The sequence below is a fragment of the Pimephales promelas genome, chromosome 17 (genome assembly GCF_988280905.1).
Source record: "Pimephales promelas chromosome 17, fPimPro1.hap1.1, whole genome shotgun sequence".
NCBI lineage: Eukaryota > Metazoa > Chordata > Actinopteri > Cypriniformes > Leuciscidae > Pimephales > Pimephales promelas.
Window position 1 is genome coordinate 31,619,933 of NC_142785.1, and position 18,356 is coordinate 31,638,288.

The 18,356-nt window shown below is 34.7% G+C and overlaps 1 protein-coding gene across 2 annotated transcripts in view; it reads right to left on the reverse strand.

Moving 5' to 3' along the window:
* dock1 (dedicator of cytokinesis 1) overlaps window positions 1-18,356 on the reverse strand; it is a 269,281-nt gene that overhangs the window by 211,412 nt on the left and 39,513 nt on the right. Inside the window, exons 10-17 of one of the 2 annotated variants that reach the window (XM_089122368.1) lie at window positions 15,227-15,362; window positions 12,117-12,189; window positions 10,055-10,194; window positions 8,368-8,493; window positions 7,865-7,989; window positions 5,137-5,235; window positions 4,655-4,727; window positions 69-172 (exon numbers count right to left, since the gene is read on the reverse strand). In XM_089122368.1, coding sequence (XP_088978494.1) covers window positions 69-172; window positions 4,655-4,727; window positions 5,137-5,235; window positions 7,865-7,989; window positions 8,368-8,493; window positions 10,055-10,194; window positions 12,117-12,189; window positions 15,227-15,362 — 876 coding nt within the window. The remainder of the gene's footprint in view (window positions 1-68; window positions 173-4,654; window positions 4,728-5,136; window positions 5,236-7,864; window positions 7,990-8,367; window positions 8,494-10,054; window positions 10,195-12,116; window positions 12,190-15,226; window positions 15,363-18,356) is intronic. The other variant, XM_039651460.2, reaches the window with a different exon arrangement.

Sequence of the window (18,356 nt, forward strand, 5' to 3'; positions counted from 1 at the left end):
AACTCACATCTCTGTATGCATGCTTGCATGTGTGTGTGTGTTTTGAGATCCCATTGTGTTGGTTTCACCTTATAGACGATGAGATCGTGTTCTCCGTCCCTCAGCGTCGTGCCGTCATACCTCATCAGCTTAACAAACGACAGAGCAAAGTTCTTTTCAGATTTATCCTTGCCTGCAGAGAAACAATATTGCACAGTCGGTCTTAGGTGGATGTAAACAGTTGACAAAGAAGATGTATGTTTAACAATATTTTAGATCCATGCAGCTCTTAAAGTGACAGCAGCCTAATATTCCTGCCGCCATCTCTATAATAACGTTAATCAAACACTCTCAGAAAAAAAAAGGTACAAAAGCTATCACTGGGGCTGTACCTTTTCAAAAGGTACACTTTTGTACCTAAAGGGTGCATATTGGTACCGTACCAATATGCACCCTTTAGGTACAAAAGTGTACCTTTTGAAAAGGTACCGCCCCAGTGATAGCTTTTGTACCTTTTTTTCTGAGAGTGAACAACAAAAGACCACGAGAAAATTAACTCGCTGTTCTTGACTGTATCACTTTTGTAACTACATTAGTAATGTATATTTTATTTATAAAGTGTAAGTTATTTATTGCTATTTTTTTTACTGAGGGTTTAATTTAATACTTTACAAAGTACTTTAATAATGTTTGAATGTATATTAGTCGCGCTAGTTGTTTTTGCTACGGTATTTGTAAACCTTTTGTTCATGGTATTCAGCTACAATTAAAAGTTTTGCAATAAGACTTAATAAATAATAAATGTGAATGATAATGAAAGTTTTTATTTTTTTATTTTACCTTATTCGAATCAAAATTAGGAATCATAAGAATCTGAATTGATACAATTCAAACGATACCCAACCCTACCTGCAACTAGGGCTGTCAAACGATTAATCGCATCCAAAATAAAAGTTTGTGTTTACATAATATATGTGTGTGTAGTGTGTATAATTAATTTGTATATATAAATACCCACACATGCATGTATATATTTAAGAAATATGTGCATGTATATAATTTATATATATGTATTCACAATTAATATTATATATACAAATATAAATATATTAATAACACATTTTTCTTAAATATATACATGCATGTGTTAGTATTTATATATACACAAATTAATTATATACACTACACACACATATATAATGTAAACTTTTATTTTGGATGCGATTAATCGCGTTTAATTGTTGCCCAACCCTACCTGCAACTTAATCTAAACTGAACCTATTCCTTATTCCTTAAAATTTTACTCTTTTCATAACATCGACAACCGTATCAAACAGAATCCGATATCTCTAGCATAATTCATTCAGACAACTCCTCTGAGGGCCTGTGTGCTTCATCAAGAGACCCAGCAGTGTCTCTGCTCTCTAACAGAAAAGAAACATCCCGTACTTCATCCCAAAGTGGAAATGAAAACATCATCCTGAGAAAAATCACACAAACACTTGAATCTCCTAACTCAAAATCGTCGGCATCAGAGCCAACACAGAACCTGCTGAGAGAGATCATCACCATCATCATCACTGCAGCACCAGGACAGAAGGATTGAGGGAACCAGGTCCCTACACCTCTCACAGAAACGGACCGAATCAACCAGGAGGAGATGAGATTTTTCATGTTTTTACATTCAAAATTCAATCAGAAATAAAGAAACTGACAGGCAGACATGAGATGAAGATCCCGACAACTGATTCTCCCTGACATTTGACTGCCTGTCAGCATCAATCTGTTTGAGAAAGCTGAGTTTAATGCCAGTGTTTAAAAGCTCAGATGATCACAGAAAACCCTATAAACTAAACTGAAGGGAAATGTCAATATTTCCAAACAACTGACCATGGATTCTTCTTTAAATTGGACTGATCTTAAAGGAGTAGTTCACTTTAAAAAAAAACTTTTGCTGATAATTTACTCACCCCCATGTCATCCAACTTGTCCATGTCTTTCTTTCTTCAGTCGAAAAGAAATTAAGGTTTTTGATGAAAACATTCCAGGATTTTCTCCATATAATGGACTTCAATGGGAACCAAACGGTTCAAGGTCCAAATGAGAGTTTCACTGTAAACTGTTCAAAGGGCTTTAAACGACACCAGACGATGAATAAGGGTCTTATCAAGCGAAACGATCACTCATTTAAAAAATAAATAAAAAAGTTTAAGTTTTATAAGCACAAATGCTCGCCTTGCTCTGTTCTGTGATGCACGTTCGTGACTCTTCTGTTCGAACTCGTTCATCAAAATGAACGAATCTTTTTTCGAGTCATTTCATTCATTTCGTTGGTTGAATGAATCAAGATTCGTTAATTTTGAGTATTTATTTTTTAAATGACTGATTGTTTCGCTTGATAAAACCCTTCATCGTCTGGTGTCGTTTAAAGCCCTTTGAAGCTGCACTGAAACTCTCATTTGGACCTTGAACCGTTTGGTTCCCAATGAAGTCCATTATATGGAGAAAAATCCTGGAATGTTTTCATCAAAAACCTTCATTTCTTTTCGACTGAAGAAAGAAAGACATGGACATCTTGGATGACGTGAATTATCAGCAAAAGTTTTTTTTTTTTTTTTTAAGTGAACTACTCGTTTAATATGAATGAAGTGAAGTGAATCATCTGAAGTGGATATCAATTTTAATGTTTTGCTTTGCTCAAGAAACATGATAATCATCAATATTGAAAACAGTTCTGCTGCTTCATATTTTTGTGGATTTTGTTTCAGGATTCTTTCATAATAAAATAAAAAGTTTAAAAGAACAGCATTTATTTGAAATTGTAATATTATGGCTTTACTGTAAAAAAGAACAGAACATGGCTTTTTGAACAGTAAATGCTTATTAGTTGCACAAACTCAGTCCAGACCTGCCATAAAAATAATCCTCAGAATGACAACTTTTTTAAAAATATGACATTTCAGCACTTCTAGACAACAACTGTGCTGAGATCAGCAGTCGATGTGTGAAACTCTGAGACCCTCTTTCTGTCATACTGTTTATTATCAGATCAGCTGGCGAGACGTTTATTTGTGCTAAATGATTAGTTTTACATCCTTGCCCAGCGCCTGGCAACCAGTGCCTGGCAACAAACCCCACCCCTCTCATCCTGGCGCTGCCGTGGCAACATGTGGTGGGCAGATGGAGAGACGCGGCTGCCAGGGTAAGGTTGAACACACACAGCTAAGTGTGATGACCGCAGCCGTACGCCAGACGCCTCTTGGCCCATAAACAACCTTCCAGGATTCTCAAACATGCTCGTACTCACTGCCAATATGATTCACCCCTCTCAGCAAAACACACAAACAAACAGGCTAGAAAACAACTGCACAATAGACCAGTTTTTTACATCTTCTGAAGAAATTATGAGAGGCATTTTCCCGTGCTAAACTCGACAACACTTGGGTGTTCTGGGTGGTTGCCATTACATTTCATGTGGTTAATACAGTATTCAAAATATAGTGTACTATGTGGTTGGTAGGGAATTCTGGGTGGTTGCTTGGGCTCTGGTATGCTCTTATTAAGGTTTTTTTTCCCAATATTTACCACTAAAAAGTTAAGCAAAACCCAAAACAAAAATGAACACACACATCAAATAAGCCTTGTATGAGTGTATATACTGTATTGACAGTATAAATTATTTATAGATTAATTGGTAGACCAATTGATAGACTGCATAGCTGCACTTTAAATCAATTATTTTATTTTATTATTTTTATTATTTATTTTTAGTCTTTAGTTCTTTAGCAATTTAAAACAAAAAAGGCAGTTTTCAGATACTTAAAATAATTAGTAACGGTCATTAAAAATAAATAAATAAATAAATAAAATTAAAAATGAAACAAATTAAATAAAATTTCAAATTAATTATATTATATAAATATATTTATATATATTTATAAATATATAAATATATTTATATATATATATATATATATATTTATAAATACATATACATATTATATATATATATATATATATATATATATATATATAATAAAAAACGTATCAAAATATATAATATATAATAACAACATTTTATTTCTAAATTGCTAGTTGTTCACAAATTAAAACAAAGTTTCCAGTTTTCAGATACGTAAAATAATCAGTAACATTCATTAAAAAAATGAAATGAAATACAATTAAAATAATAAAATTAATTTAAAAATAAAATAAAATAAAAAAAAACTAGCAAAAAAAATAAAATTTAAGATTTAAAGTGCTTTTAAATGTTTTTAGTGAGTTGAATTCTGAGAGGTTGCTAGGATGATTCGAGGTATAATTCCATGTCTGTTGAACGAATGGTAAAAGATGAGCTGTGCATCAGTCTAAAACTGTATTCTGGTGTTCAAATAACTAAACCTAGCACCACAAATGTACACCTAACAGCCTACACAATAATAGCAAACTCATTCAGATGCAAATGCCTCCGTCATAGTCAAAGATTATTTTAAAACGCACTGAGAAAGAAAAAGTATGCTCGAGAACATTTAAAGAGGTCTGAACCATGACACCACCAGTGGAACGTGCTGCTGACAAGCACATGCTGTGACCTCAACCACACTTCAACTTTACTAGAGCAGATTTCCAGGCAGCAGGTAAGCCATACGCTGGTTAAACCGCTCTGTGAACTTACAGTCCTGAGACGATCTGTGTTTGAACGTGAACCGCAGGTGACTCCTGTTGACATCTTCAATCGGGATCGCAACCTGCAACAAAGAAAGATGGATCTCACACATGCATAAGACTTGGGCAGGGGGGAAACCTTAAAAGGCTTGAATATTAATAAGAGACATAAATGTGGATTAAAACAGACACATAAGCAGGGGGCAGTTACTGTGACCTTTACGTTGAACTTTAATCTTTATTGTTCAACGTCTATTTATGAGATTTTAAACATTTAAAAGGGTCAAATCATGAATTTTTATCCCCCTTTGAGGTCCAATTATGAAATGTTAATGTATGGCATTTTGTGCATTTATTAACCTCCACTAAAGATAGTGAAAATCCCAACATGGATTCTAAATTGCACGCTTGAATACATTTGTATTTTGACACTTGGGCGAGTCAAATCTTATTTTAGTACACATCAGATGTGACAGTATAAGTGACGCTCACCTTGAAGGTTTCAAACCAGCGTGGCTGTTTGACCTGGTAGTAGATGACTGATTTATACTCCAGAATGCCTTCATCTCCTGCACCAGGGAAGATCACGTTCTAGATGGCAAAGACAACACCAAATGTAGAGTGTATTTGGGATTACATTTCTTGTTTTCTTAGAAACAGCTATTTAAAAAGAGGAGGAACCAACGGCCATTGCATTGATCACTTCGTCCTTGTGCATTTACACCAGCCAATAAAAAACTAATTGTTGGACAGAATCTAAATGCAATCTGACTCCCTGCCAAATTCAGAAGCTAATTGAGATCAGAAGCGACAGATCGGAGATATGAAATATTAAAGAACAAGGTTTTATTCTACCGACTGGAAAACATATGGTCTAAGGAGCAAAAACTGCTTGCTTTATTTTTATTTCTTAACATTGCACACAGTCAGGGTCAAGCATTCACCTACACATACACATTAACACACACCTGGCCTGTCAAAGCCTGACAAACACACACATGCTATAGCTGACAGGCACCAATTATGAGCAATGAGTGACCAGCCGCTCAACAGGCGCAGGGACTGGGCGAGAGGGACTGACTGTTTGTGAGCAAGAAATATTATGTGGGCAGTGAAAAAGCAAAAACAAGGTGTGTTTTTTAATCTTCAAACCAAACCAGGGTCTTCTGCAGACAACGTTTAAATCCCATCAGGCTTCCCGAAGTTCCCGTAATGTTTACACATGAGTTCAGTATGCGGAGAGAAGACGCATTCGGCCACATGAACGCTTACACTAGGAAAGCAATCCGGTCAAATGCGTTTTCGACTACCTGTAATAAGTTCAAAACGTTTCACACCCCATTTACGCCTGTATTTAGCATTGTCCACTTGTGACCCGATCGACCAAAACACCATGGGAAAACCGGGCCTCAGACCCCATTTTAACCTGGATTAGATATTTTCTCTCTGGTGACCACCAGTTTGTTTTTATGAGTGGTTCCAGGTCTAAGATTGGCTCTGGTGTGCCCCAGGGCTCAATTTTAGGGCCTTTACTTTTTAGCATTTATATATTTCCTCTTGGATTGCTTTTAAAGAGCTTAAAATATATTCTACATTTTTATAATATCATGTACACTGTAAAAAAAAATTATTGATGGTTTAACTTAAAAAAGTAAGTAACCTGGTTGCCTTAACATTTTAAGTTGATTGAACTGGAAAAAGTGTGTTAATACAATGAAGGAGAATGATTTAATCATTAGAAACTCAAAATTATATGTTATCTGAACTAAATAAATTATTCAAGTTGATTTGACAAAAGAAAAAAATGTTGTGATTACTACACTGTAAAAAAATATTGTTGGTTTAACTTAAAAAAGTAAGTAACCTGGTTGCCTTAAAATTTTAAGTTGATTGAACTGGAAAAAGTGAGTTAATACTATGAAGGAGATTAATTTAATCATCAGAAACTCCAAATAATAAGTTATCTCAACTAAATAAATTATTATTAAGTTGATTTGACAAAAGAAAATATGTTGTGATAATAAATCTGGAAAATATTTTTTACAGTGTAGTTGTACTGTATGTCGCTCAGTTTTACAAGTCCATATAGATAGTGCATAAAAATGTCTAAATCTTCCCTTTCTAGTGCAACTACTTGATATGCAACTATGCTTTACATAGACAAGGTTATTCAGCAATAGCCTTAATGCACACGGAGGGGATAACGTACTTCAGCCCGCTAAGCCAATTTCGCTGATGTGATAATGATATGTCTAGTAAGAAAACGTTTACATTTCAGCCAACCAACAGCAGTACAGCTGTCTCTGTGTCAAACCTCGAGTAACTTCACAGTTAGTCCCCATACCTGAGTATGTAGCCGGTGTTCTGACGATTCATGCTACCCATCGATTTGCTACTTACCGGTTAAGCTCACCAGTTTTTTTTATGCATAATTAATTATATTTACATAATTATAATTTATATCATTTTATGCATAATTTCCCTTTAAAAAAATGCTTACTACCATATGAATATTTGTACGGTCAGCCTGAAAAAGAATAACTGAAAGTTTCAGTTACTATGAGGAAAGGTACTTTGACGAGTCAAAGATGAATATTTTATGATAATTTTTACTTTTCACACCGTTTTAAAAATAAAAACAGTAGTCTACAGTATACAGTAGCTACTCATAACTTAGAATTGTATTATAATTGTATTTCATACGACTTTAATCGGCATTCTGTGATCAATTCGCGCTACGGTAGCATTTGTCGACAAGGCAGCAAAAATCGACAGAACACCGGCATTTAAAAAAGGAGGATGTAGCTTGAAACTTATAGTTTGAAGCCCTTTTCCTTCTTGGTTGACTATGTACTGTATGACCCAGTGTTTGGATAATTCGACTTGCGTCGTTGACCGTAACCCAAGGGACATCTTGAAGCGACCGAGTGAAAAAACGCCATGGTTGCTATTGACGCTACGTGCGCCGGATGTGACCTAGCTGACTTCGAATGCAGAAGAGTGTGCATATAGCCTATTGTAACATGTTTATCTGCCTTTTATTATATTATGTATTCATTACTTTTTAATTTCATTAAAATTAAGTCTAAATTATTTTCGACATTCAATCAACATTATCCCTCAAAATGCTATTACTACGACTAAATGCTAATGCTACGACTGAGCTTCAGTAAAATTGAATTTGGTTTATTCATTAAAATGCTCGTCTCAAACACATTACCTCGAGTTTCTTTCCATCTTCGTCGTGTACGGACATGGTGACCTCCACGTTCTTGGGCGTCGTCTTACTGCCTTTATCAAAATCCCCCTGAACCAGCGTCACGTAGATGTCATTACGAACATCACCTGCAAAAACATTTGCAATCATTAACAGAATCAATATATGATCTAGAGCTAAAAACACACCGTTTCGAATACAGATCTTAGACTTTTGTAGGAAAACGCACAAAAGTAGCTAACATTCAAAGGTGTGGGTTGTTGCTTACTCAAGAACTTATTTTATTCGAGAACTTATTTTTAATAATAATTTTATTATACAAGCAAAAAGTAAACCAAATTAGGTTTTCTTGACCATTCCCGTCCATGAGTCTCAACAACAGCTTAGTTTTCATGAATGGTCTGGTTGGACTTCTCATTGTCAATCTAGTGTTTTCTCTCATTCAAAATGTTTTCCATGATGTAATGGCAATATATTCACAGAAACTACAGTTTGATGATGGATACCTGGCATGATGATTTCTGGGAAGCCCATTTTGCGAGCGACGGCGGTGGAACGGTCCACCAGGTGAGGGAAATCTTTACGGATCTGATGAATATCACCTGGAAGCAACTTCAGCGTAACCCACAATCCTGAGGACCAAAGGAAGAGTGGAATTAAATGCACACGTACACACACACTCTCTCACACACACACACCAAAACACTTCCTATTTGTGCTTAACTGCTCACGGGAACTTAATATAAAATCTCATTAATGATCTACAAAAAATAATTAAGAGCACCGGATTAGTTTAATGGCTGAGAAAACACCCTGCAGGAGGCAGAGCGACTGTTATTTAATGTGTAGGTGCAGAGATTTTGAGATTGTTCTTTGAATATTTTATACTACAACATTAAAGACTAAAGGGAGCAATCTGAGCAAATAACGTGAGCTGTTATGAAAATCGATGAAAAACGACTCGGTGGGTGTACTTATAAAACCCAACAAAGAAGAAAAGCTAGGTCATACTTCACCTGAAAAACTACAATTATATTTTGTTATGACCATAAACATGTTTTTGCACTGACATTACTTTAATGACTATTAAGAATATTTCATCCTCAAGATCTGCAATATAAATCTAGTATACATATCATATGTAAAATAAATAAATACATTTATGTATCGTGCTAGTCTCTGATGAATCACAGGGAGGATGGATTGTATATGTGGTGATGGATTGTGATGTTATCCGACATCAGGGCGTCCAGATAAAACATTCGGTTCCCATTCTCCTTGGCATGAACAAATTCTCATGCTTGATAAACCCCCATTCAACTTCAATTAATGCTGCTCAATAACTTTGTCATTTGTATGATTCAGGCGCCTTTAGATTGTGAAACTCTCCTGGCAGAAACTCTGAAACATAGTTTGATCGTATCTGGGACAAGCGTGGTCTCAATCTCCACAGATCAGCTTTTAAAATCCCATATTTTTAACTTCTCAAACTTAAACTAGGCCACATGATTAAACTTCAGTTCAAATAATCATCCCAGCTTAGTTTCATTCCAGGATTATTCCTTTACCATACAGATATCATTGTGTACCAGTTCCTGTAGGTTAAGATACGGCATTCGAGAAAACCTTGGGTAATGTAGGGACCTTTTTTTCTGTTCTTAATTATTAAAAATTATTAATAATTGAAGGGTTACATTAAAATGTACTAAAATTGCAACTAATTAAAAGCATAAAACTTAAATACATAAATAAATAATTTAAATTGTATTAAATACAACTTAATATAGAAATAAATACATTAAATACAATTAATTAACAGTTTAACAAAAAATAAATGCTTAGGACCCTATTAAAATCAGAAATTCTTCGTTTTAGTGGTATAATTAAAACATAATACTCAAAAAGCATGTAAAACCAATTAAATTGATTCAACTAAAAAAAACATATAAACATTTTTTTTACAATAATAGAGCCCTATGATATATGTTTTGTTTTATTTATTTTTTTATATTCTGTTTTGCCCGTTTTATTTAATTTTTCAATGCAAATTTGGGTGCTACCCATATGAAGGCATAAATTATTACTTTAATCTTTTAAAATGCAAGCAAATGAAAGTGCAACAATTATTAAATGGAAATCACAAGGCCTTATAAAGTTCACCCCAGTGCAGGCTTTGGGCCCAGTGACCTTTACCTTGACCTTTGTGATTGACCTCTTTGGCAGCGATGACCTTGTTGATGACTGTCTGAAGGAAGTCGTTCTCGCCAGCCACCCTGGGTGAAAAACGGGAGATGTTCAGCTGCCTGTGGCGAATGGCGTCATCCAACGCTAGCCTGGAGTTCACACACGACAGGCAACACGCCAACGGAGAGAGAGAGAGAGAAGGAAGAGAAAGAGAGGAGAAGAGTAGTAGCCACAGAGAGCCAGATAAGGGTGGACATGAGCAGAAGAAAAAGAAAAAGAAGAGATGGATGAAGGGAGAGAGAGGGAAGACACCAAACAGTGATACCGATACCATGACAGGGGCAAAAGCCATTTTGTTAGCAAACAGTAATGCAGGATGGGTGACAGGAGAGACACAAAGAGATGCTGTAATTTAAGAGATGACCCTCCATCTCACCCAAACACAGATGAAGCCGAGTCTAAAAATACACACTAGCTCTGCTCCAAAACCTAGGCTGCCAAACTAAAAGCCAATAAAGTTGTGATATCATTTAATATGACTCGGTTATAGTAAAAGAATGCATCCAAGACGGTGGAAAAGCTAAATGAATATCGATTATAAATTAAATATATAAATATAATATATATTATAATACAAATATATAAAAAAAAAAATGTTTTTATATTTAAATTAATACAACATAATAATGACAATATTAAATAGTGCATTATATGAATATTTCTCTTTGTAATATAAAAAAGAAAAAATGATTATAATCATCAGTCATATTATTACTATTTATAAATTCATGTTAAATTAATTATATAATTAATTTTAATTAATTAATTTTATGAATTAATTTTAAAATAATTTTCAAATTCAAAAATATTTTTTAATTCAAGTTAACATATAATATTATGTTATTATCCTTATTATTGCACAAGATAGTTCGCTGGATTTTGGAACGGAGCTAATCTGAAGTCACAAATAAACTGCTACAAATCACAACCTCCCGTTTTAAACATCCCACAATTCACACCAAACTCATCCATTCCTCTCTTAGTGAGTGTGTGACCCAGCTAGACTGTGAGAGTGGCAAAGCAGAGAAAGACTGAAGTGTATAGTCTTATTTAGTGGCAGAATCTGAGGCGCGTGTGGCTCTCCTACAGAATAAGAGTATGTGTTTTCAAAGAATAAATACACAGAGCATTGAGACGATACAGCAGAAATCAGGAAAACAGACACAGACACACTTACACTCAAACTAACCTTATGCCACAAAATAAAAGTATGACTATACAATACTTCATAAACTACCTTACACACTATTACTCCAGTCCAAATCACTCGCATTTTTTCCTGATAATACTCCAAATACTCCCATTTTTGGTCATACACTCAGTGTGTACTTGCCTCACATACATGAAAAATATGAGTACTTTTAAATTAACCAATTCAAATCAAAAACAAATATTCTCCAATTACGTAATCTATATGAAATGTAATCATTTTTCTTTATATATCTGTCCAATATACTGCGGAAATGATGAATCGGCATAGCAGACTTCAGATTTGCAGCCAATACGAAAGTTTATTAATAAATTATCCAAAATGTTCAGACAGTCTGCATCCAGTTTTTTTCTCCAATTCATAATCATCATTTTTCCAGTCAGTATTATGGTAGCCTATTTATGGTTTGGCATTTCTCAGTAATGTAGAACAATGTTAGCAATGTTACATATAAGCTATTCTTTCTCAGCCCAGAAAATCATCTATTCTCCGATTTAAATAATTAAATTGATATCATAAACGTGCGATTAGTCGACTATTGGTGACTAATAGTCGCCTAGAAAAATCTTTAGCCCTATTTCTTTGTTTGATGACCCATTAAATATAAAAATATTACCTATTAAATTTAAAGTATTGGTCATTTGAGCTTCTATTTATTGTAGGTGCCTGTGGTTTCATTGGTCCTTTCTAAGAACCTAGTGCTTTAGAAAGCATTTCACACACTTTTCTAGGTTGAGGCCAGTAATTGTCGTGATGTTGCGTTCACTTCCATTAAGAGTGCTGTGATGAACTCATACTCACGGCTGGAACGGAATGAAGTGTTGCTTGTCCTCGTCGTCCATCTTGCCCGTGATGATGTCTGTGACGTCCATCACTGCAGAGAGAGGAATGACAAGAGAATAATATCTGCCTGGGAAAACAACTCTCATATTTCATCCCAAAATCAAAAGAAAAAAACCCAATGAAATTAGGATTTTTTTTAAAGGTTGACTATTGCAACATTATTTACCATTTATTTTAAAGGGTTAGTTCACCCAAAAATGAAAATTCTGTCAGTAATTACTCATATTCTCATGTTGTTCAAACTCCGTTAGACTTTCGTTCATCTTCAATCTGAGCCCTGTCTCACTCCTCCATAGGCTTCTATGTCGTTTGATAAACTTAAGGTTGAGCCACTGTAGTCACTCGGACTATTTTAACGATGTCTTTAATAACTTTCTGGGCCGGCAGAATGAGAATGAGTGAGACGGCTCTCAGATTTCATCAGAAATATCTTAATTTGTGTTTTACGGGGTTGAACAACATGACAACAAGTATTTTGGGGTGAACTATACATTTAAACAGACTGTCCCAGCAAATTTCATTTCAAAATTCTATTAAGCTGGCTTTAATAAAAATCACCTTTTTCAAAAATTATTATCCAACATTTTTTTTTACTTCTACCAAATTTCCATTACCATATTCTGGACAAATGTGGGCAAAATAGTTTTGATTTATTTTTAAAAAATACTTCACTTTATCTGAGCGGTAGAAGACTTGTCTACTTTTCCTAAGTTTGCCTCCTGAACACACACATTTTTTTTTTGTTGTTTGACTCAATTCTACAATGTTAAGTGGGTGAAAAAAAACTCCTTAATCTTGTATTTGGGTCAAAAATGGGCACCCATAGAAATGAATGGGAAAAACTGTAATTTAGAGCATTCTGAAATAAGCCAAAATAAGACACCAGGTGACAGCAAAGTCACTTTATCTTCTTCTTCATCACTTCCTCTAACTTATTGGAATTATATTTTAATGTAGTTAAAAAATTTTTTTTTTAAATAAAACTGCATAGTAATTAATTAACATAGAAAATATGGTACTTTTTGAAGTAAATAAATTGAAAAATACCCCCAAAATAAAAAAAAAACCACAATAAATGGATAGACAAAATTTTATCAAAGACAGTGATATAACATTTATAATAAATAAAAATTAGGATCATACCCGAATCCCCGGTGCCCACATTTGTCCACAATTACAGGATAAAGGGCTATAAAGTGAATACGGTTTACATCATGGTTATAACTACTACATTGAATCCAATTAATTCAACTAAAGAAATTATTTTTATAACTGTATGATTATTCATTGCATAGCAGAAATGAGAATTTTGTGTGAAAAGATTCTCTGAAAAAGATTTCCCAAATTGTACGTGTTCTAAAAAAAAGTTGTTGTTTTTTTCCCCCTTTTAATTTTAGGGTGCAATAGGACCTCAATATTAATCTGTGAGATTCATGCCATCACTAAAAAACATAGTAAAGCACAACAGAAAGAATCCTGGAAGCTTAAATTTGCAGTTTATAAGGTGACAGGAGCCAAAACTTTCTAGACCCGCTGTCAACCCGCAGCTATTACTGACTGAACATCGCCTCTAAACGGCCATTTGGCCTCGTGTGCAGGAGTGGCCGTACTGAGATTGAGTTTACAGCAGGCAACAGGAAACTGATGAGCCATAATGGAAGCGTTGGCTTGTCTCTGAATGTGACGCATTAAAGGTGACATTGCACAGGTTTTGCCTCTTCCTTCCTGGCCCACATAAAGACTACAGGGAGAGAGAGACCGAGAGAGATGCTTTCCCACTTCAAAAACCGTTTGATGTTGAAACCAAAGGCTGCATGTCTCCTTTCATTCTCCTGTTCGGACTTATTTATTTATTTATTTACAACAGAAAATCAGATTTCCTTTTTTCCACTGAGACTAAGGTACCTAGGAGGAACCTATTGTCCACAATTACTGACTTGTACCAGTAAACAACCACCCACAAATCTAAGTAGCTTAATAGCTTAAAGTAATATCACATCTATCCTCAAGACACAATATCAGGAGTCATTCATAAACTGTGTAACGCACTGGACACTGACGTTGAACCTTAAGTGTCAGTAATGGTGATAAGTGGACACACATATCATGGTCACTTAGCTCAAGACTTCAACTGTATAATCTTATTGTACATGTAATAAAACCATACACTGTAAAAAAATTATTGATGGTTTAACTTAAAAAAGTAAGTAACCTGGTTGCCTTAACATTTTAAGTTCATTGAACTGGAAAAAGTGTGTTAATACAATGAAGGAGAATGATTTAATCATTAGAAACTCAAAATTATATGTTATCTGAACTAAATAAATTATTTAAGTTGATTTGACAAAAGAAAAAATGTTGTGATAACTACACTGTAAAAAAATATTGTTGGTTTTAACTTAAAAAAAGCAAGTAACCTGGTTGCCTTAAAATTTTAAGTTGATTGAACTGGAAAAAGTGAGTTAATACTATGATGGAGATTAATTTAAACATCAGAAACTCCAAATAATAAGTTATCTCAACTAAATAAATTATTATTAAGTTGATTTGACAAAAGAAAATATGTTGTGATAACAAATCTTGAAAATATTTTTTACAGTGTATTTATCTACAGGCAGACAAAACACTTTGGAAAGGCCATTGTTTTCAATGCATGAATTCAGAAAGATCGGTGCATTCAATTTTCTACGGGTTGTTGTGCGTTTCATTCAGTAAAGCTTATATGCAATATATTTTTCCAGTTGATTACATACAAGTCTTGAACAATTGCATCTGTATACAATCACTAAAAATGACAAATAAAAATACAGATTACAAAATATATTTGCATGAATAGTTAAACTGTGGCTACTGTTAGCAATTTTCTAAAAAAATAAAAAATAGTAGTAACAATAGATGGTGTTCCTGTGTATCAACAAGTAGAGTTTGTCAATAGCAACAAAATCACCTTGGATTAAAGCATCTTAAAAGTACATTTTTGGTGCATTTTTGCAAATTTGGTGCTATATTATTTTTCATGGACACCATGCATTGAGTTTTATGTGTGAAAACAGAAAGCGAGGCACTACCTGCCACACCGAAGGGTCTGCGGAGGCCGGATGTTAATTTCTTAGTGTTGTTATCTCTGAGCTCCATTCGGCCCACTCGAACAATCTGACAAACAAAACTGATTTTCTCCCTCGTCAGGTCTTCACTCCCCAGATCCTGGAGAGAAACACACCAACACGTAAAAACAAACACACAAAAACATGCACAATCATGTCCTAAAACGCCATTTTGAGCCCCCGAGCGCCGATGCTCCAGGTGTTTCTACCTAAAACCATCTAGTTAAACTCAAACTTGTATCCAGGAAGGCAATGATTGATCCATGGATTGGGCCGGTGTACACACGCTGTACGGGTGAAGGGTAAATCGTTTCCAGAAGTGTTTGATTGGGGGCAGCAACTCATTCCCACTGGGGGTTTGTGCAGAGAGCAGAGGATTCTGGGAAAGCTCTGATGTGTGGGTGCAAATTAATATGTACCTACATGCACAAACACACACAAATGCATATGCTCTATAATTATTCAATTATGAGCATGCAAATACACAAATGCATGCAATTAAAAAACGAATGTCCTTCATAATAGGGTGACAACTTATACACACAAGAACTTCCCAGCATAAAAAAAATAATAAAATGAAAAAGAAAAAAAAACAGTTCTCATTTGTGGGCGCAAATATGTTCAAGTACCAACATGCACAGTGCAAACACATCAATGAATATTTAATTATTAATTATGTACATGCAAACACACAAATGCATGCGATTAAAATCAAACAAAAACAAATCCTTAACCTCTTAACTGTCACCCCATCCCCCCCTTTTTTTTGAATAGACATGAAAATGCACATTTCGAACTTAAATGGCTGTAATTCAAGAATGCTTTGGAATATAGACATATGATTGGTCTTTTTTTAAAGAAGACATTTGGCAGATTTTTGTAGAAGTGAAATAAATTAAGAAAGTGAAACAGAAAAAAAGTTATAGAAGTTTGAGTTTATGGAAATGTACAATGTAAAAATATTAATTATTCATATTTTACATAAAATATATATTTTCAAAACCTGGGCTACTCTAAAACGGCAAAAAGATCAAAGCCAAAAATCTGAACAAGTTGTGTTTCAAATTTTAGGTTGATATCTCAAAAAATGAGCTTTCAGTAAGATTTTGTTTGAGCGCAGTACCAAACTTTTTCACTAGGGCACAATCAGACTCCATTACTGCCCATATAAGGGCGCCTGCATTTCCATTCGTGTTTTGAGTGATATGAATTATTTTCACAATTTTCATACAATTTCTGAAGTAGACATCCTATTCAGAAGTAGTATGGGAAGTTTGGCAGATTTTGAAATGAATTGAACCTCTAAGAAACACATACAAAGAACACGCATGTAAGTAATAGCTAGCTGCCACGTCACAAATGGTGAATTTATTAGTTTTTTCTTGATATTTCAAACTTTTCAGACCTTTTTTTGCAAAATAATTGAATGGATTCTATCTTTTGAACTTTTGGCATGAAAACAAACTGAGGTATCTACCATTTTTTCATGATTTTTCATGTTTACTGCTATTTTAAAATAAAGGTCTGAACACGCCTTAAGGCCCTTTCACACCGGATGCGTAACGGAAAAGCGAAACGAAAAAGCGAATAGTTCGCGTGAGAATATTTCGCGTCAAAACCATTCACATCAGCCGCGACGCGAATTTGCGACGTTCAGAACTTCAACATTCCAAAACATTCGCGCCGATGAAAGCAGACCTGATTTTCATCAGAAAACGTAGGCTACTCTATACTTATTATTATAGCCTATAGGTGAATAAATATAGATTTTATTTTAGATGTCTTTTTGAAGTGATGTTAACATGATGCTTTAATAGGCTTAATAAAAAAATAAAAAAATCCCAATCTCTAAATAGCACATTTTCAAATAAGCACATAAGTCCATTAGGAAAGATAAAGATGAATGCGTTCTTACCGGATTCGATCAGTGCATTTTGAATTTATATTTGTCTGATGATCTGGCAGCTTCGATTGGACCTTCTTTTTAATTATGTGCATGTCAGTAACTCGCAGTAGCTACTGGCAGGTGGAGCTCACTTTCACCAGTTCACTTTAGGTCCACAGTTGCCTGGTTCCTTGTCCACGCAGCATTCATCAGAGCAAACACTCTCTCCACGAAGAGTTTGTTTGTTTGTGATGGCTCCATTAACGTCTGTGCTGTGCATTTTCTATGTTTTCTTATTACATTTTTTTTAAATTGTAGAATTGTTATTTAAAGGACGATTAAATAAAAGGATGCAGACAAAAAAAAAATGCGGTACAGTGCTATGACTTGCGGGACGTGGCACATAGCTTCTTCATCACTATCATTATCATCCAGTGAAGACAAGCTTTTTATTTTATTTAAAAGCAGAAAAGAAGGTTTGGGGCACCCACTACCGGAGCTAGAAACATATGGCAGAAGGTGAGCTGTCCCATTCATCAGGGGCTACGTTTACATGCAATCAAATAAACACTTTTAGTAAACGTATTGAAGGCTCAAATGGACTGAAAAGCCTTGTAAACACCCGGTTGGGCTCGATACGAACGAACGAGCACAACGTCCCACCAGTCCTTGTTTCAGATATTCATTCACAGACTCGACACACAAGCAATCAGAAGGTCCGTCCGTCATTGCTGCGGTCACGTCACCTTTGTTTCCCTGTATATGATTGGCTGAAGCCTTTTCTTTCGCCTCAAAAATCGACATCGAAGCGAAAAAAATAAAAGTCGTTTTTTCGCCGCAGCAGATTCGCGTTCGGTGTGGAAGCACTCATTACACAAACAGCTGATCAAAAAATAAAACCATCGCGCGAATTATTCGCGCGTCAAAATCGCGTTCAGTGTGAAAGGGCCTTTATGAGTATGAAAATATTCTTGTTGCATATTGATAAATTATGGCTCCTCTGTAATATATTTTGAAAATCAGTCACCAAATATGGAAACTAGAGATTGTAAGCTTTCAAATGATATATAGTTTGTCAATATTATTTAAGGTATTTACTAAGATATTATTATTTTAAAAATATAGTGGCAAACGTCCCACCTGTGGGACGGTGACAGTTTATAATAATATGTTAGAAATGTTCACAATAAGTCAGTTTCCAGCATAGGA